We start from the raw sequence: 22,800 nt of genomic DNA on the forward strand, positions 1-22,800 counted from the left end.
GTCCAAGTGTTAACCTAGCACTACCAAGTCCACCACCAAATAATGTCCCTGAAGTGCCACATCTACGTGGCTTTTAAATACCTCCAGGGGTGGTGACTGGGCAGCCTGTTCCAATGTTTGACAACCCTTTCAGTGAAGTTTTTCCCAATAGCCAATCCAAACGTCCCCTGGCACACCTTGAGGCCATTTCTCTTATCCTAGAGCTTGTTACCTGGGAGAAGAGACCAACCCCCACCTTCCTACAACCTGCTTTCAGGCAGTTGTAGAGAGCAATAAGGTCTCTCCTAAGACTCCTTTTCTCCAGGCTAAACACCCCCACTCCCTCAGTTTCTCCTCACAAGACTTGTGTTCCAGTTCCCTTCACCAACTTCACTGTCCTTCTCTGGACGTGCTCCAGCCCCTCAATGACTTTCTTGTAGTGAAGGGCCCAGAACAGAACACAGGACTTGGGGTGCAGTGTCACCAGTGCTGAGACAGGGGCCAATCACTGCCCTGGTCCTGCTGGCCCCAGTACTGCTGATACAGGCCAGGGCACTGCATGCATCTGATGCACCTCAACACATCACTGGCTTATACTGACATGGGAGTGCAACCAACACCATCAGGGCCTTTTCATTACAGCATCTACCATTTTCTTCCATGGAATAAAGCTGTGCCAGTCATACCTCTTCCATTTTTGTCCTCAACCCATTACTGTAAAGATAAGATAACAACACAAACCAGTTGTGACAAATGCTCCACTTCCCAGAAGTTCGTCCCACTTCAGTGGGGGATCTGGTTTTGAATGTGAACAAAAACAGGTTGAAAGGTCCTGCTGCCCTCTAGATCTCCGGTTTGCCCATGTGTGTTTTAAATGTGTTTACCTTGATCCACCTGAACAATTACACAAAACGAAATACATTTGAAATAGTCCAAGCAGTATGTGACAGCTGAATCAAGCACAATGGTCACTTCCAAAGTGGTATAAACCTCTTCCTGACCTGAAGGAGAAAACATATCAGAGTGATCCCAAGAAACAGCTTATCTGCAAAATGGGAGACACTTGTACATATCACTTGCATTGCTCATGATCTCTGTACTCATCCATGTCCACATCCGAGTCAAAGAGGGAATGTCCAGTGTAATCTGTGTCGGGGGTTTGGGAAATACTGTTCCCTTCCTCATCAAATGTTTCTGTCCTTGAATAAAAACTGAAGTCCTGCAAAGGGGAGTAAGTCTTGCTTGCTTCACTGCTTTCCTCAGATTCATACAGGGTGTTGTCATCATCATGGTGCCATTCTGGCCAAAATTTCCTCCTTATTCTTTCACAATACATTGCAAGGTTAATCAGTTCACCTGCAACACAACACAACAGACTTCAGTAAATATATCCAGCCAATAATGCTCTAACTCACCTGAGGATGCAAAAACACAGTAGTTGTGTTTGGAAACAAACTGTGTAGGGCCTTTCCAAAGAAGTTTCAAAATTCCAAGATGCCATCAATCCTCTTAGCAGCTGTTTTTAATTTTAGTGTAACCACATATAACAAGAAGGGTTACACAGGAATAAACACAAATGCATGGTCACACAAAGAGCAAAGTAAGTATCCCAAATTCAACCTCTACAAAAAGAAATCAAGACAAGACACTAATACTGTAAGGGTTTTGTAGTAGAACTTTTTGCTTAACTGCAAACACCAGTTGCTAAAGACAGAATTTGATCTTATAGATACATTATGCCTATTAAATACAGTGAATGTGGGGTTTTCACCACCAGATGGCAGCGTTGTCTGCAGCATAAATTCACATTTAATATGGCCACTGGCTCAGTCCTACTGCTCCCAGCCTTAGTATCTTATGCCTTGTTTATAAATACATGTATGCTTACAGAATAAATAATTTTTAAAAACTCAAAGAAGAAAGCAGTATCAGTGTGTTAAAGGGGAGGAGCAGGTAAAACCTGTACTTGTGAGAGCGTAAGTAGATTGATAGGTACAGAGAATCAACCACACTGCTTGGGTATTTCAATTTATTATCTTCTATTTATTTTCAATAGAGATGAACTAATTCAACAAACCTATTAATCCTTCTAGAATGCCATGAGCCCTTCAGAATTTCACCTGTGACGCCCCAGACATAAAGGGGAAGAACTGCATAGCCAATATTTATATCCTCAAGTGCTCATTATCTGAGGAAAAGAGTAAGCCTATGCCTCTTCACCGCAGGTTTAGCAGAGCTGTCTTGCACACAGTGGGTTTACAGGTCAGATTCACTCCTTTTACACTATTTTACATCCTTTTCCTACTTAGCTCTTTCCATTTTTCATGCTGTGTGGTTTTACTATGAAATGGATGCAAAGATACTTTACCCCACAAAAAAGAATCAAACCAAAGAACAACCCTCTGTGCGGAATCAGGGTATGTTGGCTTCCAACTGATGCAAAAGCAAAGTGACACCAAAGCCAAGCTGGATTTCTTCCTTGCCTGGCATCTTCAGGAACAGCAAAGGCTGTAATTTCAGTGAGACAATAGTACTTGCAGTTCTACTGTCAAGGAAAGTATTCAGCTCAGCAGAATTTGGCAAATGGCTGTTCTTCTGTTTTCTCATACATTACCCAGCATTCACTCCTTAGAAGCTTTAAGGCTTTGCCATGTTAAACAGGGAAAAGATCAAGTACAGAAATAAAAACAATTACTGTGTAGAACATTAAAGAGAAAAGAAAGAATTTTAGAAGAAGATAACATTACAGGATACAAACACTACATCAAAGGCAAGAACAGTCTGCTGAAGTACTGCAAGGTACTCCAAGTTTAAATGTGAAAAATGCCACCAAGAGCTTTTAATCAGAGATCACTTAAGCTTTCTTACCTTTGATTAGTCTCTCTGGTCGAGTCCCTGGCAATGTCCACATTGCCTGTGCCAGATGTCCAAAGACAGTGGCATCAACAGTGGAAACAGTTGATCCCATAATGTACTTCTTGTCACCTGTAAATACAACAGCAAATATTTCTTGACTGGATGTCACTTTTCCCCAAATGAAAAAAAAAAATCACAGTTCCACCTTTAACATATTTAATTTACGGAAATAATTTCAATGAAAAGGTTGACTTGTTCAAAGACAGGGATTCCAAAGCTGTTTCTAGGGTTCAGCAGGTGAAATCTATTACTGCAGCTGCCCCTGTGCTCAAGACTTCTACAACCAGGTCAACTACAGAGCCACCACTGGCCAAGGAACCTCCTCTGCTCCTCACAGCTGGCAGCACTCACACACTGTACTGTTCTGCTGCATTTAAAATCTGCTCTGCAGCTACAAGCTGCCTGAAAACACCACTTGTGCCTTTCGTGAAAACCCAAAACCACTCAACCACAATTCAAAATCATGAACTTGCTGAAAGAAGCTGGTCACCCTTTACCTCCCACGCAAAGAGATCCAGGTTCAATTTACTCAGCTGATCAGCTGGAAAAAGAAAAGTCACACCCAAACTTTCCTCTCTCCCTCTTTGTTCAGGATGAAATGGATGCACCAGTCAGACCTGCAGCAACTGCTCAGAAATAACCTGCATCTCCAGGAAGAGGACAGAGCCGTAGGCAGGAGTGGATAGGTCCTCTCACACACCATGGCTGCAGTGCCCTCATTCCCACTGAGCCCTGACAAGTACCAATCAGAGGCATGTCAGGCACTGAGTGAAACAGCAGCCCTTTGGGACTGGCCTGGTGCAGTGCAGGGACATGTCTGCTCCTCACAGCAGCTCTGCTTTACCTCTCTGGGCACCCCTATATCATGATGGTCCTAAATAGCCACCACAGCACAAACAGACGGGTAACTAACTAAGGGAAGAAAATACATGTTTCAAAGCCACTGTTTGCAACAAAACATACACTGTAGACTTGTTTTCCCGTCACAGGCAGAAGACTTGGAACAAAGGCAAGGCACAGATCACACAGTAAAACATGAAGTATTGCAGAGGTCAGGTTAGCTGGTTGCACTGCTCCTGCCTCGGCCCAAAGCGCCATTAACTCTGTGAAATGCAGCACCTAATTGAATTCTCAAAATCCAGTTATCCCATCTCCCCAGGACATTCTTCCGAGCCGCCTGTAATTCAGCAGGTTATTCAATGTTCGGTTTACTGAGCAAATCCAGAGGAACTGTCCAGTGTAAAATGCATCAAATTCCAGTGCACAGTACAAGGAATGCTGCCAATCCCCTGCACAAGAGCACAGCAAAACAGTGCTCAGAAATACCCAGTAACAATAACCTTCTATGGCCTGTCAGATGTCATTTGAACATGTAGTTAACTCTCCCCAGCTTCTTCCACAGTTCCATCAATTTATTGTTTGAAAACTCTGTAAATGTTGCATCTTTTCGGTATTTATCTGACACCTAAGCACTCATCAATCTCAAACACAGCTCAAAAATTGGTCCCTAAACCACAGTTATATGCCAGCACCAGGAATTTAGCACCATACAACTGGGTCTTGAGATTCAATCCATAGTGATGTTGTGCTGGGAAGAAATACTGTCATTTCCACCTTGCTGCAACTAAAGCAGGCTCTGAGTGAGGGCTAAACCATCCCACCCTCTGGTTCCCCAGGCACAACACCCCACACCTTCAGGTGCATGGAAACAAAGAGCAAGAGGAAAAAATAAAACTGTGGCATCATAAAACTCCAAATCTGGTTTTCAGTCATGCTGCTCCACAAAATATGGCACCTGTGCACATTTTCTTCCACCATTCCCAATCTGTTCTCAAAATTTCCAGTGCAACTTTAGTCCAGAAGATTTTCTGATAGACCAGATATCTCTGTGTCTGTTTTTTGGCAAGATTACACAGTGTCTGTCACATCCAGGCTGCCACAGCACTGATCATCTCAAACACCTCTCTGCATCCCCTGGCTAATCCAAAAGAAATGAAATCACCTGGTCACACTGGACTTGGTTCACCTTTGTACTGAATTCCCAGGAATCTGAGAGTACCCAACTCCACTGTTTATAAATTCATGCACCAGAGGATTCAAAAGCAGCTACTTCAACAGTGGGTCAAGAAACCCCAGCAAGAAGCAGGTCTGTAGGACACAGACCCTTCCACAGAGGCAGGTACAGCACTTGCAGACTGCTCAGGGCACTTAACTAACTTTAGAGGCTCAGATCCAGGTTAGTCTGACCTCTGAGTTTGCAGCTCTGAGCACCCCTACTCTTCCCAAAGCATCAAATGCTTTTCAAAATCCACTTTGGGAAGCTGCTGGCCTGCAACTTCCTGCTCAAAATCCTCATCTACCAAAGAGCCTGAGAGGCAGAGATCTGAGAGGGCACCAACAGATTTATGGTCACTCACTTGCCTCTTCTAAACAATTACCAAAATGTGTATTTTTATATATTGCTAATTCATGTGCTCATTCCCCACACTTTCTTACACTATTACCAGGCAGTAGGAAACTGCTACAATACAAAGAAATTACATTTGTGGTTTAAAGACTGCGGGACAGAGAGAAAGGTGATACCAACAGGACAGGCTGATCCATCACAGTAGGATTAGTTCCAATTTCCATGTTTATAAGATCTGGAGGAGTCTGTCAGGGAAATGGGTATAAGGGAGATAGAAAAATTATTCTTAGAAATAAAAATAAAGAAAATAAAAATGCACCAAAGATGTGATTGAAAATGTCAAAATTAATGTTATAAGAACTGACAGCTGCAAAGTTATCATTCTCTGGAAGCAGCCCTTAGAATTAAAAGTTATTTTTGTTCCCATGTGAATGGTCCTTGTTAAAAAAAGGGGACTATTAATCTGATATTCCTGATGGCTGACAGCTAAAGTTTGGTATGTACAGCTATTCTGCACCATAGGCATCGTTTTTAAGCTCTTAAGATAACAAAATCTCAACTACTTTCTCTTCTGGAAAAACACTTGGATACATATATATGGAGGGGAATCTCACAAAGACCGTGCAGGCAGTAAGCTGACTGACTGCCTTCCCTCTTTGAAACAGGGAAGTCTCTAGTCAGGCCGGAAGTCTTCATCCCACCTCCTGTCCCCATTCCAGGATACCACCTCAAGGCCACAGTTACTAGACCCTACCATAAACAGATGGCTGGAGAAAACATGAGCACAGTGATGTTAATGAAAATTAAGGCAATTACAGAAAAGTAGACAAACTCATCAATAATCAAAAGGGAAAATAAAATGATTCATGTAACTGCACACTGACTAATCTGACATCCATTTCAGAGGGGAAGATGAAAAAATGTACAACATTCAGCTGGTAATATAATAAAATAACAGGAATACAGCAAACCGCCATCAAGGCTTTTTGAAGTACACAGACACATTCTCAACAACAATCTGGAATTAAGAAGAAAAACTCTGCTGGTAACATATGTATAATACAATTAAAATTTTGATATAGTGAAGAAGTGCTTGAGGATTTTCAGTACATTTTCCATAAAAGCCAGAGACTGATTATAGCATTCACATTCACACGCAGATGACCCAAGCCACCCAGGAAGGGAGAAAGAAGTAGGAAGAGCATTTGTCTGTAGGCTAGAGTCAAACTCTCATTTGAAACAAGTCCAAATTTGAACAGATTTAGAGAGTGACTAACATCTGTCAGCAAAATATGGTGGCACCTCCACCTGCTGAAATCTCATAATTAAAACTGGATGGCTTTTAGAAAGCCATCCCCAAGCCAGCAAAAAGGCACAGGCCTCAAGACAGCAGTCAAGCAGGCCAGTCCACAGAGATCTGTCTAGAGGATTAAATGATCCCTTTGAACTTGAAATCTTACAAATCTGAGTGTCAGTATACACTCCAGAGAAATAAGCAAATCAAGATACTTTTACAGGTACTCAGGCACACATTTTAGTTTTCTCTTCAAGGTTCTGTCTGCTCTTGGTAGACAGGGATGACTTTAGCACAGACATATCCACTGTCACTCCTTTCAGCCTGACAGAGTTGTCTAGCCAGAACCAGGGGACTTTGCTGAGCTACTAAATCATATATGTACTGATATACTGAGCTACTGAACTCACTCCAGCTCCTGTCCTGATCCCACTCCTCCTTGTGATGAACATGGAGCCATGCAATGCCAATCTCAAAACTACAGCATCGGTGGTCCCACAGAGGAAAGCACCTGGAGCTGGCCACAGCTCTGCAGCAGGTATGACCAGATGTCCTCTTCCAAAATTAATTGCTCCCTCCCTTTCTCCCTCTCAAAGACAAGGGACCTCCTAATCTCCAAACAACAGATTTTCTCTGAAGAGGCACTAGAATAGATAATTGCTTCTGTTAACAAACAAAATGCAGCATAAGGAAGTGCTGTCAAAAGAGGAGCTGTCAACGAATCTTCCCCTTGCCCATTGTGTCCATGCATCTCATGGTCTTTTTTCCACCTTATTTCCAATCCAGCAACTCAACAGGTTTGTTTCAGAAAACAAAGTTACAGAAAACTCTGCAGCTGGGTCCACTGCAAATACCTTCCTTTCCAAAACATCCTGGAAGTTCAGAAGCATGTTTTTTCCTTCCCCTTCTCAGCAAGCACTCAGTTTCTGCCTTCTGTTGGGTTCCCCAGCTTGTTCCTTTCATCCACTCCACACCTGTCTCTTTAGAGCATGTGCAGTGTGTCCCCCTGGAGCACAGGGCAGGGAGGCATCCTCCTGTCCTCCACTCAGCCACCTCTTTAAAGCAATTGTAACAGGGAACAACACACAGGTACCATCTCTCTTGGTTTCTCACATGAGAGAGACAGAAGCTCAAGGAAAGTGACGACCTGCACCACAGCAATTCCTCAAAATCCAAGTCTTACACAGATGCACAGTATGCTTAGCTCTCAGTGGAGCAAAAGGCAAGAAGTACAGTGCAAAACAGTTCCAGTGCATATTTCAAGCTCAGCCACACAACAGAAATGAGGTTCATGTAATTCTAGCGAAGCGAAGTCAACCTTAAGACTAACTGTATGGGATCCACCCAAGATAAACAAGAATCTTGAACACATGTATTTTGACAGCACAGAACCATCTCCTACCGGGAGCTTTGAATAAAGCTGCTGACACCAACCAAACACAACAAAGTTCAGCTCATCAAAATAACACCTGCAAAGGGTTTTCAAATGACAACCTCATAGCAATCTGTCAAACAGCCACAAATAAAAAACAGGAAAGGAAATACAACCAGGAAATAAAAAATGACACAGACACCCCCCCAGGCCCCCAAAAAGGTATAAAGAGGCTTTATTTGCCGAACTAAACTCTGCATTTTCCTAAATCCATATCGCCTAATCCATTTGCTCTTCCAAAACAGCAGGCCATGTTCTGCTGCTCTACATACACATACTCTGTGCTCAGAGAAGGAAGCCTCTTATGCCTCTAGACACACAATTTGGCAGCAAACAGTGGGAAAAGAAAACAGTGTCTCTGCCAGAGCAAGGAAAGCACTAAATGACAGCCTCCATCTTCTGCCAAAATGAGATTATTTGTGTGTGATCAAGCTGTCAGGAAGCACTGGAGGTCATTTCCACCCTGTGGAGAGAGGACTGTGAACAGAGCACCATAACTCGCTGTACCTTACCCAGGAGGCCTGCCAGAGTCCGCATGTCCTTCTCCATCAGCGTGTACATCTCCTCCTCCGAGAAGCGCCCGATGCCATGGCCATACATTTCCCGCTTCACGATTCCTTTGGTCAGATGGCAGAAGATCCACTTCAGCAAGTCGCTGAAGGGGCCAAAAAGCGAAACCATCTTTTGCGTCTCATGAAGATTTTCCACCCACTGGCAGTAAGCTAAAGTCCTGGAAGGATGCAGAAACAAGTTACAGCAGCGTAAACCCCAGAGAGCCCAACACCACCCAGCAGAGGCTCGCAGAGAGGTCAGGCAGGTGCTCACTGCCCTGACGGAGAGGTAGCTTCCATAAACAGCAGACTCTGAGGCAACTCGGAGTGCCAGCAGAGCAAATCACTTTACAGTATTTAGGCAGACTGCCCAGTGCTTATTCTCTCATTAAATCATGACTCACTTCAGGAGAAAACAAGATTCATATTGGATTATATAGTAAAAGCTGCAGAATTCTGATAAACTCTTGCAACAAAATGCATTTATTAGCTAAAGACGACACACTGCACAGACCTGGGCAAAACAACAACAAAACAGTCCCCCAAAAAATCCATCTTTCCCACCAACCTTTCTCCTTTCTATACTGCTGATGCTTAGGCAAGCAGTAACTTTGCTCCAACATAAATACTGAAGCAGTAATTTTTCAGAAGGTTTCTCTTCAGAAACTAAGAATAACATGATCTTTTAAAAATAAAATATAAAAAATTAAGAGGTGGTGGTTATTGAGTTAGTTTTCTCCTGTACAGTTTCCTCTATTCAAAATGCTGATTTTATGAGAGAGACATTTCTAAAGGACTCTGTTGCATTCCATGCTTTACTGAATGACAAATAATATCTTTTAAAAAGTCTTTTTATGTAATTTGTCTCATCAGCTTAAATTGTTGTTACCCACATGAGTTTTTGTTATTTATTAATATTACAGGCAAACATGTCTTGATTTGCTGCTCCAGAAACCTATGAAAAAGGAAACATTAACTCTTTTAATATCCAGCATCTTTAGAAATTACAAATAAACCAAAAAGACCATATAGATGAACTTCTGTCACGAAGTTCAAGGGTTGTTGGAAAAACAGCTAAAGGCATCTCAAAGTAGACAAGATAAACACAGAAAGCCTGCGGGGTCTCAGAAACACTGGGAATTGATACACATATTCCAATCCAAGCCATTCCAAGGCTTCATTATTTTAGTTTGGAATATGACTTCAGTTTTATCACTGTACATATTTCCAACTCCACATAATTTCCTTAGTGCTGATATGATTCACCTAATTCAAGAAGGGAAAGTAAAAAAAAAAAAATAAAAATCAGTATTTCCTGGAGAACTCCTGTGACTTCTTTTGATAACGTACATTTTATCAAACTCACATTGCAGTTCAATGCCTTCTGCTCTAACTGGTTTCACTGAAGCCACTAACAGTGAGGTGTGAACAGGCTTCGCTGCAAATGTATAAACAGGAAAGAACAAAAATGCCCCTGCTCTGCTACTGATGGCTTTGACCCTCAACAGGTTACTCCACAACCTCTGGAACTGTGTAATTGTAACAAAAGCATCCTGCTGACATTTCACATGCTTCCACACCACTTTTAGAATGGGGTGTTCTGCACAGTCCTGGTTTTTCAAATTTGATGGATGAACTCAAGTCATTAGCAGGTTTCAGCAATGCAAAGTTTGAATCAGAGACAGATTTAGCAGAGGCACCAGCAATACAGGAGGAATGTGAAGCCAACAAACGCAGTAGTAAAGAGCTCCTGAAACTCCTAAAGCATTGACTTTGTCTGAAAGATGTGGTGTGAGGCTGCCCTGTTCCAGGAACGACAGTAAAGCAGGACTTAAGACAACTGGAAAGAAGGCTGGCCTGAAGGCATAAGGGCAGCCCATAGAGCAGAATGTTGCACTAGTCATGTTTTACTGCCCTGGAAAAGGATAACATCTCTTCAACAGGTACAGCTCTGATTAGGAAAAACTCTTGATGTGAACACTAGGAAACAGTTACAATACTATGACTTGGGTTGGAAGTGACCTTAAAAATCATCTACTTCCAACTAGATGTCCACTGCAGGGATGCCTACTCCTTGGGCAGGGATATTACCCATGAGATTAGGTTGCTCAGGGTCCCATCCAGCCTGGCCCTGAGCACTTCCAGGGATAGGGCATCCACACTTTTCTGGGCAACCTATGCCTCACCACCCTTCAAGTAAAGAATTTCTTTCTAACATCTAATTTACATCTCTCCTCTTTTGGTTTAAAACTGTTCTCCCTTGTCCTATCACTATCTACCCACGTAAAAAGTCACTCTCCCTCTCTCTTATAAGCCCCATTTAAGTCTTGGAAGGCCACAACAAGATCTCCCTGGAGCCTTCTGCTCCCCACGCCAAACAACCCCAGCTTTCCCGGCCTGTCTTCACAGGAGAGGGCTCCAGTCCTCTGATCATCTTTGTGGCTTCCTCTGGACCTGCTCTAACAAGTCCAGATCTTTCTTATGCTGGGGACTACCAAGCTGGAAACAGGTGGGGTCTCACAAACACAGAGCAGAAGGGGAGAATCACCTCCCTTGACCTCTCTTGATGCAGCTCAGGATGCCGTCTCACACTGTTGGCTCATGTCGTTCTTTCATCCACCAGAGCCCCCAAGTCCTTCTGCATAGCGCCGCTCTGAATGAGTTCTTCTCCTAATCTCTAAGTTAGTATTTATTATTTGAATAAGCTAAGAAGAACTTGCTCTCTGAAAGCACTGCTCTGTCTTGCTGCAAAGACTCTCCTTCCCCAGGATGGACCATGTCCAAAATTGTTTGTTTCATAAAACACAATGAACAACGTTTCCCACAAAGCTAATTGACCCATACTTTAATGCAAAAAATACATTTCCCCCAGAGCTCACTTGCTTGCCCTTGGAGAGACGGTCTTTGGGTCTGGAAGAGGCAGAAATCAGACCAGGTGTTTAATGACTAGGACAGCAACAGAGAACTACACAGGATTTAGGTAATCCAGCTTAGGCTGAACTGTCAAGCACATATCTTAAGACATTTGCTTGTCCCTTTGAATGAGCAGAATTGTTACATGTCCCAAATCTCAAATTTACATGGGCAAGGAAGGCAGCTAAATAGACAATCACAGAGTTTACTTCCAAAATGTTACAGTTCTGAGTAGACAAAATAAGGAAAAAAGTAGGCTCTGATTCAGGGAGAGTTAAAAACAGTTTTAAAATTGGCTTTACAAGCACTTTGTTAAAAGAATTCTATTCAAGGGTTCATTAATCTATGTTTTCTGCCAAAATATGCTTCTCAGCATTTAATTCCACCCATCACATATTCAGACTACATTAGTGGAGTATTATCATATTACAAAAGGTTAGGAAAAGCCAGAAATTGGGGAGCCTACATAATCTACTTCAGTACAGCATAACTATACATTTTACACTAGAGTAAGTATTTAGGGGATGACATAATTATTTTAAATATTGGCTTGAATAGAGCATTTTGGGAAACATTACCATTCCCATTTGTGCCAGCACATCTGTACAAATCTTAAGAGTATAAATAAAACAATAACGCATTAAAGAGCAATGCTGTGGGGGTGAAGTAAATCCGAAGCCTAAATGTAAGAGCAGCTTTGGCCTCGATACATAAATCAGGCAAGGAGATGAAGAAAGTGACTCATCAACAGTAGCTTGCCTGATTATCCCAAAACTGTCTGAACTTCAAGGCAAGGGGAAAGCATTCACAAGGATGTGAACAGGGGGTTATTTTTCCTATCTGAACCTGCGCAGACCAGAATTTCTTGATATACAAAAGGATTTTAACAAATTCATTCCACAATCAGCTGTAGAAACCCACCTGCTGTGCAACTTCTCAGAGCAACTGGCTTTTAAGCCACCAGCAGCATTCAAGCCTCATCACTGTTAGCAGTAGGAGAGATGCTATTCTTAAAATTGGCTTGATGTATTTAAACATATTTACATTATAAAAATATTTGGCAAGTCTGAATACTGACCAAAGTCAGATTCATCCATATTCTCATACTATGCTCCTCCTGTACTTCAAGCATTCATCATGTATGATGCTTGCTTCTTGAAAGACAAAGCAAGAAACAAGTCAAATATATTTGGAAGTGTATATATATATATACAAACACATTTATAAATCACATATATACACACACATTTATAAATCACTACAGCTGTGTTTGACAATACAGCTCAACCAATCTAATGGGTTAGTCTGCTTAAGCCGAATATTCAAGGCTTTATGTTCTCACTAAGCACATTAGTGTCACCAACCTAAGATCTGTCTCCTGAGATCGAAGTGACAGAAAGCATCTCACAGCAACTGCTAGCCCTACAGGCACCCAGGAGGTGCCTGGCCGGAATCCCAGCAGTATTGTGGAGCCCAGCACACCAGCTCCAGAAGGAAGTGAGAATCAGACCTCTCTTACTCAGAGGTCTGATCCCACAAATGTGCTGCAGTTACACCAAAAACTCAACACATTCCCCAAAGGTGGCTGTGGGTGTCCCACTGGTTTCTGGGGGCCCACGGCTCACTGCAGGCAGTGGAGGTAACTCAGAGCTGGCCTACGGCAGATGACAGAGGTCTGCTTTTGATCCAGGCCCTGGGGTGAGAGTCACAAAATTATTTCATTTCCATCTCTTCACTGCTGGCTCACCTCAACACCCATTCAGCTTAGAGGACTCTTTTCTTTCACCAACTAAACATAGCAAAAGCCTAATGGCTTACTGCCTTCTCCAGGGACTGCAGCTCCAGCACCAGCTCCAAATCAGTCTTGTGCATCTCAGAGATACAGTGTAAGCCCAGCATGGAAACAGGCACGCTCACTTGCTGTCTTCCTGCCTGAGCCCTGCCGGGTACCACAGCCTGGGGCATAGAGGTGTCCAGAAGATGAGGCTCTCAACAGCCCCGCACCGCTCCCAGCTCCAGCCACAGCAGTCGCTTCCACATGTAAGAGGCACTAACTGCAGAAGATGAGCCACTGCCTAGGCAAAACTAAACATTTCTGGAGGAAATGCTGAGCATTCACCAGGATTAGCTCCACCCAGAGACAGCACACCACAGGGTGCACTTTTCTTCTTTGTCTGATAAATGTACTACAGTATTACTAATTTATGATGAAACTACTTTGCATGCTGCTGGCACAAAACAGTAGGAATCACATTATGTATCACTGCTTTGGAGGCTTGGTTTTATATACCTTATTCTGCAAAAAGGCAATCACTGTTTCAAATTCCTCACCATGGGACACAAGGACACCAAGAATAAACCCTAAGCTTCTAGTGGGAATGTTCAGGGACAGATGTGAAGGGATCCTACAACCACAGATTCAATGCTGTCAAGGAGAAATATGCTCCTACACAGGGAAAGCCTGATTTCACTTTGGTGTAAGTACAGGATGGTCAAAGTTCTTCTCCAGGAATTACAGCAGTACAACTGCAACACCTCTTGGTTCAGGCTTTGCCTACTACAAGGAATCGGCAAGGTATAACCTCACCAACATATCAAGCCTCTGGTACAGCCAGAGGGACATACAGTAAGGCTTACAGTTGGGACTTTTTACTGCACTGCAGCAAAAATACATGCCTTGGAGGAACTCAGCTGTGTGTGACTACACAGAAAAGGAAACAGGGATACACAGCCAGGCATGCACATCTCTGTTCATGATGTAACTTTGTCCACCTGTTAAAACAGGTGCGCCCTCTCTGGACCAGTGCCTGAATTCGCAATACCTGTCTTCCACATTTGCCCATGTCATGTCCAGCACTGCCCAGCCAGCTCCAGAGGAGCTGGATGGACGGACAACAGCTTCACAGAGGAAAGCACTGTGTAACTGAAACACAACAGCAGAATAAGACTGCCATCAGTAGTGATATATTTAATACAGTTAAATCTATGAACCACAAAACAACTGACACCAAGGCAAAGAGATGAAGCATTAGGGGACTAAAAGGCTTCATCCTCCCTTTTGCAGCTGTATCAACTGAGAGTGGAAAAATGAACCAAAAAAAAGTTAATTTACAGGCTGCCTGTATCATGTTTGGGAGGCTATGACACTGCAGATGGGTATAACTGGTGAAGGCCACACTTCTTGGAAGGCAAAGATTTAATTTCTAAACCAAATCACTTCAATATGCTGATTACTGAGTGCTAAAATTGTTCTCTCAGGAGACAATAAAAATTATTTGAAGAACTGTATGTACATATATTGCTGCTGATCTTCGATCAAAAGGTGAAAGAAAAAGCAGGTAAATGCATTCAGTTTAAAAATCACACACTGTTTTGAAGAAAAAACATGCAACATAAATGCAAAACTTAGTGTAGCAATGACTTAAATGCATACCAGAAAGTAAACTACTGGGAGAAAGCCTTGTGCCTGCTACGGCAGCAAATGCAGTACCCAAGGTGCATGTCCACCTGATGCCTCTATTCCCAAACTGGAAAGGGCACTTAAGAAGGACAGAAATGTAAAGCACAGAACAGGTATTATTTTGAAAGGCGTCAGTAAAATGCATGAAGTCCCAGAAAGGTTCTATTTCTACTTTGCATTCATATACATACTTCAGCTTCTCAGGATACTGTGACTAATGCTGGACATTATCAATGGGCAGTATTGTCAACAATCCATATCAACAGGAGAATCCTGTGTTACAGGAAAGGCAATGATCCATACTGCAATCACTCACACATAATTAAAATCAGTAAAAGTAAGAAAACAATAATCTGGATTCACCACAAACACTGGATTCATTCCTCTCCACCTCCCAAACAACAAATACATTCAGCCACCTTGATCTTTTGGTCTTTATTAACAAGGCTGCTCCTACACAGAAGTCACATTGAACAGAGGAGCATCCCACTGCTGCTTCCTTCTACAAAGCTGCAGTCAAAGGGCCTGACTTTACCTTGCTTACACAGCACAACTTTTCAAGGGAATTGTCCCTGGCTCATACCACCAGAAGAAGCAGTTTCCTAGGATAAAGAGAGCTGTGAAGTTAATAATTAAGTACCCAAGATTTCTGCAGGAGAAAAGAAGCATTTGTGTCGAAGCCCAAGCTCAGGGACACATCTGACAGCACAGGAACACAGCCAGCTTTGCCATGAAAACTTACCAGTACAGGTGCTCCTCCACCATTTTGGTCACAGCTCTGGAGACAGCTCTTTCATGTGGACCAAGGTGTTTATTTAAATTCACTCCAAGTTTCTCTTCCAAAAAGTCAATTATGAACTCGGTGCCAGATACTTTCTTGTGATTGTATTCAATCCAAGGCATTTTCCCTTGAGGGGAAAGTTTTCCATCAAAATAGTTCTAAGGAAAAAACAAAATCAAGTAAACAAACAAATATACAGACAAAAAAAGCCCTTCGGATTCTGTTTTAATGAGAATAAATATTTTTAAATAATTTTCTGTGCTCTCAAATAAAAAAATCCACAAATCTTTTTTTTTTTTTTAAATAATACTCTAAAGTAGAAATGGCTATTCAGTCAGAGGAGCAGCTTTACCCTACATGAAAATTCAGACAGAATTATTTCCAGGCCCTGCAAGGTGTTCCATGCTTTTATGCTGAATATCATGTGATATAATATTATTTAAATTATCTTATTTATTATCTAAATACCTCGGTTATTCTAAGGGTTGGAGATGCTCAGACTTCCCAGAAGATTGTTCTTCCCAGAAGAAGATTCTAAAGAAGTTTTAAATCACAGAACTCACAACTAAATTCAGCTCCTTCACACATCTGCACTTTTCATGTTAAAAGTACCTTAAAAAAATAAATTCACTACCCAACTCAGATGGCTGCATTACCTCCAAGGACAAAACACACACAATCACAAGCACGTATGAAAGGCATATCATTCCCTCCTGAGCAGAAGGGAAATCTGCTTTCTGCAACTTCAAAACTTAGAAATCTCAGAGATTTACATACATACTTGTCACAGCTGGGTCTCCCAAGAGCCCAGCACAGCAGAGCACAGCACTACTGCACCGCTGAGTACTGCTATACCTGCTCAGCATAGCACTCACACAGAAGCAGCAATGTGTTTTTCCCATGACAAGGTGGACACAGAGATTAGAGAATTTCTGTCTCATGTAACAGGCATGAGAGGAAGTGATGGATGCCAAAACATAATCAGGCATTTGTCTCCAGTTCTCTTACTCCTGAAGGCAGAGACACAAGGCACAACCTTTTTCCTTTCTTGTGATTCCCATCCTCGCATCCTGTTATTTAGTGAATGAAAACTCCTAGCACAGAAATATGAACAGTAAAGTCTCTGCACTCAATCTCTGGCAGTCACCCCAAGAATTTCAGGACATAGCTCCTAATTGCTGGAGGTTTAGGGTTTGCACTTCTGGATTGATCTGTTTGGGTGTCAAGTATTTACCCTTCCTGAATTCACTTAAGATGGATTAAGGTGCTCTGGCAGCAAGGAGCATACACCAGAACACGCTTCCTGCTTAGTCTGAGAGCGCCAGCATCCTGGCTGCCACTCCAAATGCAGATGTGCAATGCACATCTGGGATCACGCAGCCATTCCCAAAGGCTCTTCCCTTCCGGATGAAAATGAACAGGTACCGCTTCTGGGAAGCAATGCCTTCTGGCTGCAGCTTCTTCCAGGGCTTGTGCCCAAACAAGCAGCATGATAGGGACACTGGATGACATCGTGTCTCACCCACCTCACCCCTGCCTGGGTGAATAAAGCACCTGAATCCCTCCCACCCGCACGTGTGGGTGACACGGGGGCCAATCCCACGGCACAAGCTCTAAAACCGCTGAAGGTCTGAAACTGAAAGGACAGCACTGCCCTGTCCTTACACTTTCCAAGACCTTTCCTTCATCAAAAATGGTCTTTCAGCACTGAAACTGACTGACGTATTTCCATAATTTTTCATTATGACTTTACTACAGAAGCACCAGGTTTTCCTGGAACTACACAGAATGTTTAGAAGATCCTGAGCATTGATGGCTTAATCTTCATTAAGCCCTTCCATTAAGATATTTCTCTTCTTGTGCACAAACACTGGTGATTTGCAGAAGCTACTGGACTTGAAGATGTGCTTATTACATCTCACAATTACTGCAGTCCATACCACTTTCAACCCAGAAAAAAGGCAAGTTATTATTACTCAGCTGCACGTTTCTTCAAGCACATATATCTAATACATATAAATACATTGCCTAAAAAGATTTTTGTGTTTCATTACATATGGTTTATCAAACAAAATAGGAGATATCTTTCAGTGACCTGAGAAAAATCTTAGTCTCTTGAGAAATCTGTTATACTGGTTTTGTATCCACTGTTTTCAGACATTTTTAGGCTTGAAACCTCTGCATCCTTATGGCTGATACTAATTGCTATCAAATATTTATCAATTTTCCACTTAAGAATTGTTCCAGCTGCTAAGCAAGAAAAAGCTACAGTATTATTAAAAACCAAAAACAAACCAAAAGAATATCCCTTTTCATTCACAGTACATTAAGTGCCTGCAGAGCAACAACAACAATAGCTCTACAGAACCTCATTCATAAGAAATTTACAAAAAGAATGGCTCAAGGTATTTCTAGGGTAATTTTACAGTACTATGTGGAAGAAATTAGATTTCACATTTTCCATTACTCCTGTTTATGGTTTTACATTCACTCATGTCTTTTCCTAAGGAGGCTGCCATTTCCACAGACCTGGCATGAAAACAGCACATTCCTGCTGTGCTAATTATTTATCAGATTACATAAAGGCTCAGCTCCTCATATTCTTGAGGAAATCAAGGAATACCCAAAAGATTGTGATGAGCACACAGACAAGGCTCTTTCAAAGCAAGCTTTACCAAGAAAAGCATCAAATGTTTTGAAAACACAGCAAGGGATTATGACAGCCCAGCTGGGGTGGGGCTGCCCAAATAATTTTTCATGGAAACTCACACATAGAGAGGCAGATTCAAGAAATCATAAGCACATGACAATAGTGCATGTTTTGGGAGAAATTCAGGTGAGAGTAAGGTAGGAATATGTCATTCTACTCCAACCCCCATGTGCCATTAAAGCACATTGCATAACACAAAGCACAATACTCAACAGTCTGATTGATGCACCACAATAAACGCAAGGAATCAAAAGTGTAAAAGCAGTCTGAGCATCTCACTGTCTTCTCTTCACTCCATTTCAGATCCCTCCCTTCAAAGCAGTCCCTGCCCAGCAAGGTGATGACCACAGCAGGTCTCCTGGGATGAGCACCAGCTGCCACCTGCAGCACCTCTCCATCATGGCCCCTGACAGTGTGCAGGGACGCAAGGTGTTTCCTTCTGGATCCTGATGAAGCCCCCTACACACCCACCCTGCTGCCTGCCAGGCAGAGCCATTGGGTGCCTCGGTCACCTACAGCATCCTAAGGGTAGCACAGTCATGAGGGAACAAGATAAAAGTCTACAGGAAGAGTATAAGAGACTCCAGCCAAGAACAGTGCCCCTTTCAGCTCCTCTCCCACTCAATCCCACTGCAGCAGCCATACTTTCCTCCACCTGCCAGAGCCCAATGCAGCACCACACTCCTAACACAAGGACAGAGACAATATTTGCTTCTTCCAGAAAAAAAGAGCTGTGTCCTCAGCTCATAAGCCCAGCTCCCCCAAACTTACCTCTAAAACCCTTCAGAGGGTCAGTAACCCCACAAACAGCCTAAACCCATGTAAACCATCACGGCTAAAAGCACCATCCTGGTGTTCCCAGCACCCGCAGGACCCATCCCTCTTCTTACAAAATGGCACACAGAGCATGTGGGGAACTAAGCTGAGTTAAAACCAAATAAACTGAAACGTCATGGCTCCAGCTAGGCCAGCTCTGATCAGCCTGAGCTGCCACAGAAAAGCATGTGCAGGAAGGGACAAGAGGAAGAGCTGAAGGCAGGAACCTTGCTTTTGATGGTCTTGTCAGTTTCATGGACTCACAGCTAGTGAGAGACATGCAACACCAAAAGTAATGCTGACCTTCAGGACAAAAACTAAAGAGGGGAGGATAACCCTCTGGAAATTCCTCTCTCCAAAAAGCTGTGTGATTTCTGACCAGTGTGAGCTCTCCAAACAACTCCATCCTGAATGACACAAATGCTGTGTTATCTTTTAGAAGTGACCATGTCCCATCACAACCATCTTTTATAATGCAGCTTTCTTTAGCTACTCTCCCACAGAGCAAACATGATTTGAACTGCATCAGCTGCCATTAGAAAGAAAACAGATCACACCACGAGAGTCATCCCCTCAAAAGTGCAATTTCTACCCAAATTATTTTGAGAGAAAAGCAATGTGCACAAAGTCCTCCTGCTCCAAGGACATGTTCAAGCTTCAGAATCTTGCAAGTTCTGTAAACCTAAATGAGGAAAATACATCCCACAGGATGAAAGTTTTCCTCTTTAGTACTCCCAAGTATCTGATTCAAGTCCCACTGAATTGTAAGAAAACATTAAATTCAGGCTTTTAAAGAGTTAAGCAAAACATACTGATTAGACTTTCTTTCTCTTTCAATGTAAAGGAGCTTAGCCACTATGAAGATAAATATCAATGGCCAATGTGTTAAAAAAGAATTGCAATAGAGTTGGTTTTATGCTGTACAACCTTTGGCTTATACAAAACATTCTCCTAATATCTTGCTATGGAGTAAAATGCCAGAATTATATTACTGAGGAAAAAACAAAGGGAGAAGAAAAAAGGAAAAGAAAAAGCCATTTCTTCTACCTAAGATCTTAGTTATACATATATCATCATTATTTTATCATCTTAAAGGCATTCAGTGCTTAACACACACAGAAAAAGAAAACTATTCCATGTCTCAATGAGCCTGTGTGCTGCACAGCTTGCCAACACCACAAGATGTGTGCTACACTTGAAGTGTCCCAACTCAACCTCGATGCTAACAGGCAAGACCATGAGATTGAAATGTCCCTTCTCACAGCTTTCATTCATAGCTCAGGCTTCACTCCCTGCAGGAAGATGGCATGGGATGCACCCAACCACAATTAAGGAGCAGTATTCATGACCTCTGAAAGCAATCCTATCTCACTTCACTGGGGAGGAAGCATTAGCCATGGGAGGTGAATCAAAAGGTAAGTACTTCTTCCCAGACAGCTTTAGAGATAAGGCCTCCAGAAAAACAAGAACCTGTAGCTGTCTAATCGTGATGTCTTTAGCATGGTGAAATTCAAGGATCAAACGGTCGTCTGCTTTAGCTTTGGGGTGGTATTTAGTGTTATATAAACTCCAGACTACTCTTCCACTTCAGCATGTTAACACTGATTTAGCTTTGCCAGTTAAGTCTACAGCTGTTCCAGATAATCTTATTCAAGTCATATCTTTAAAGGTTATACACTAAATTTAACTGGAGACATAAAAACGTTGCCATACCCACCTAGCTGTAGGTGTATGTTTACATCTCCCTGGGTGAGACAGACTGGGGGGACGAGGGACAGGACGCCTGTGTGCCATTTCACGCAATTACAGAGAGCTGCAAGGCAAAGGTAAACTGCACGATGTACCTGGTAGGGTAAATCAGCCATCCTCAAGTAGGTTTCCATTTTCAGGCAGAACGGGGATAAACTCGGAACGCCATTCCTAGGCCTTGAAAACTGATGCAGTATGATAGCATCCTTCGAATCGAGCTCTTCCTCTTTCCTGTCAAAAAAACCCAGAATTCAAAAAAAAAAAAAAAAAAAAAAAAAACCACCAACAAACAATAAAACCAAACCAAACCAGACAGGTGCATGATACATCAGTACATTAAACAGACAAAGGGGAAACCGCGGCCCCGGCAGCACACTCGTCAGCCCCTAAGGGGCTGCTGCCGGTTTTTTGGTCGGAGGCGGCGAGAGGGCCCAGCCCGGGCCACCTGTGGGGGCGAGCGCAGGGCTCGCCGCGGAGCCGCCTCCTGCGCTGCTGCCAAGGGCGAAGGGGGAAAAAAGAAAGGTAAATAGCAAAAGCACGGTGAAGGAGAGACCCCCAGCCCGGCGGCCCTCGCCAACCTGACCCCGCAGGTGTAAGTGGCTCCGAGCGCCGCCTCGGCCCCGCGGGAGCGCCCCGGGCTCGCAGCGCCGCAGCCCCCGCAGCCTCACCGTATGGCCAGCAGCTCGTGGAGCAGGTACGCGGCGGCGGCCAGCAGGGCTCCGCCCGTCAGGTACAGCGTCTTCTTCCACCAGGAGTCGGAGCCCAGCGCCGCCATGGTGCCGCCGCCGCCCGACAGCGGGAAGGCGACGATCTCGCCCCCATAGAAGGCGGGCGGCGGCTCCTCGGGCCCCGCGCACCAGCCCAGCGACAGGCTGCGGTTGCGGCTCAGGTCCGCCACGCAGGAGCGCGGCGCCGCCAGGCCCACCCCCCACAGCATCCTGCGCCCGGCACCCGCATCCCCCGCCGCGGAGCCGCCGAGCCCGCTGCCCTGCCCTGCCCGGTGCCCCGGGCCCAGCCCGGCCCCGCGGCGGGGAAGGGCCGCGCCGCTCTGGGCGGCTCCGGCGGCTCCCTCGGCCGGCGCTGCGCGGCTGCGCCACCGCGCTGGGAAGGGAGGGGATGGGGAGGAGAAGGAGGGGATGGGGTGGACCGGGCAGGGTGTGTCCTGCCCTGCCCTTGCGGAATCCCCCGGGCCCGGCAGCCGCTGTCCAGAATTTGTCCAGAGCTGAGGGCGACGGGGCCGCGTTCCACGCTCGTGAGCCTGCCCTGTTAGACTGCCCGCGGTCCGAGCAGCGCCGTGCTGCTCCTGCAGGAACAGAAGCCTCGCATTCACCCGGTATTGGGGACAAAAAAAGCCAGCCGCCCCACGCCTCCACCCCCGGTGCCCGGCCGCAGCTGAGCAATGCCACACCGTGCCTGCGAACACCGCCGCGATTTTCTTATTGTTATTGTGGTGCTCGATGAGGTGACCGAGGAAAAACACCTCTGTGAGCAGAAAGGGAAGCAAAATGGCTTCAAAGCAAATCCCTTGTCCCACAAGGTCATGAGATTTTACTGGCACTGAGGTGCCAGCATTCCCTGACCTCTGGCCTCCCGGCTTGCAGTAGGATCTTTGGGTATCCCATGATGGCATAAGCAGGACTTCACCTGCATTTTGCCAAATATCCTCAGCTCTGTATATCACACCAACCCCAAAACAACGCCCTTTGTTTTTTGGGTAATACCACTGCCTAAATAGCCCTTTGTCAAATGCTGTGGTGTGTACAGAGCTGCTCCAAAATGCTCACACAAGCTG

General features: G+C 44.0%; 1 protein-coding gene across 1 annotated transcript; it reads right to left on the bottom strand.

The window, feature by feature from the left end:
- Positions 1–241: 241 nt before the first annotated feature.
- Positions 242–21,945, bottom strand: FAXC (failed axon connections homolog, metaxin like GST domain containing). The gene is made up of 6 exons (XM_041478129.1): positions 21,677–21,945; positions 21,104–21,239; positions 15,695–15,891; positions 8,541–8,758; positions 2,848–2,964; positions 242–1,335 (listed from the first exon to the last, which is right to left on the bottom strand). Exons 1-6 carry the CDS (start codon positions 21,943–21,945, stop codon positions 1,052–1,054), a joined length of 1,221 nt encoding a protein of 406 aa, XP_041334063.1. The 3' UTR covers positions 242–1,051.
- Positions 21,946–22,800: the final 855 nt, after the last annotated feature.

Source organism: Pyrgilauda ruficollis, unplaced genomic scaffold (assembly GCF_017590135.1).
Source record: "Pyrgilauda ruficollis isolate IOZ18807 unplaced genomic scaffold, ASM1759013v1 scaffold43, whole genome shotgun sequence".
Lineage (NCBI taxonomy): Eukaryota > Metazoa > Chordata > Aves > Passeriformes > Passeridae > Pyrgilauda > Pyrgilauda ruficollis.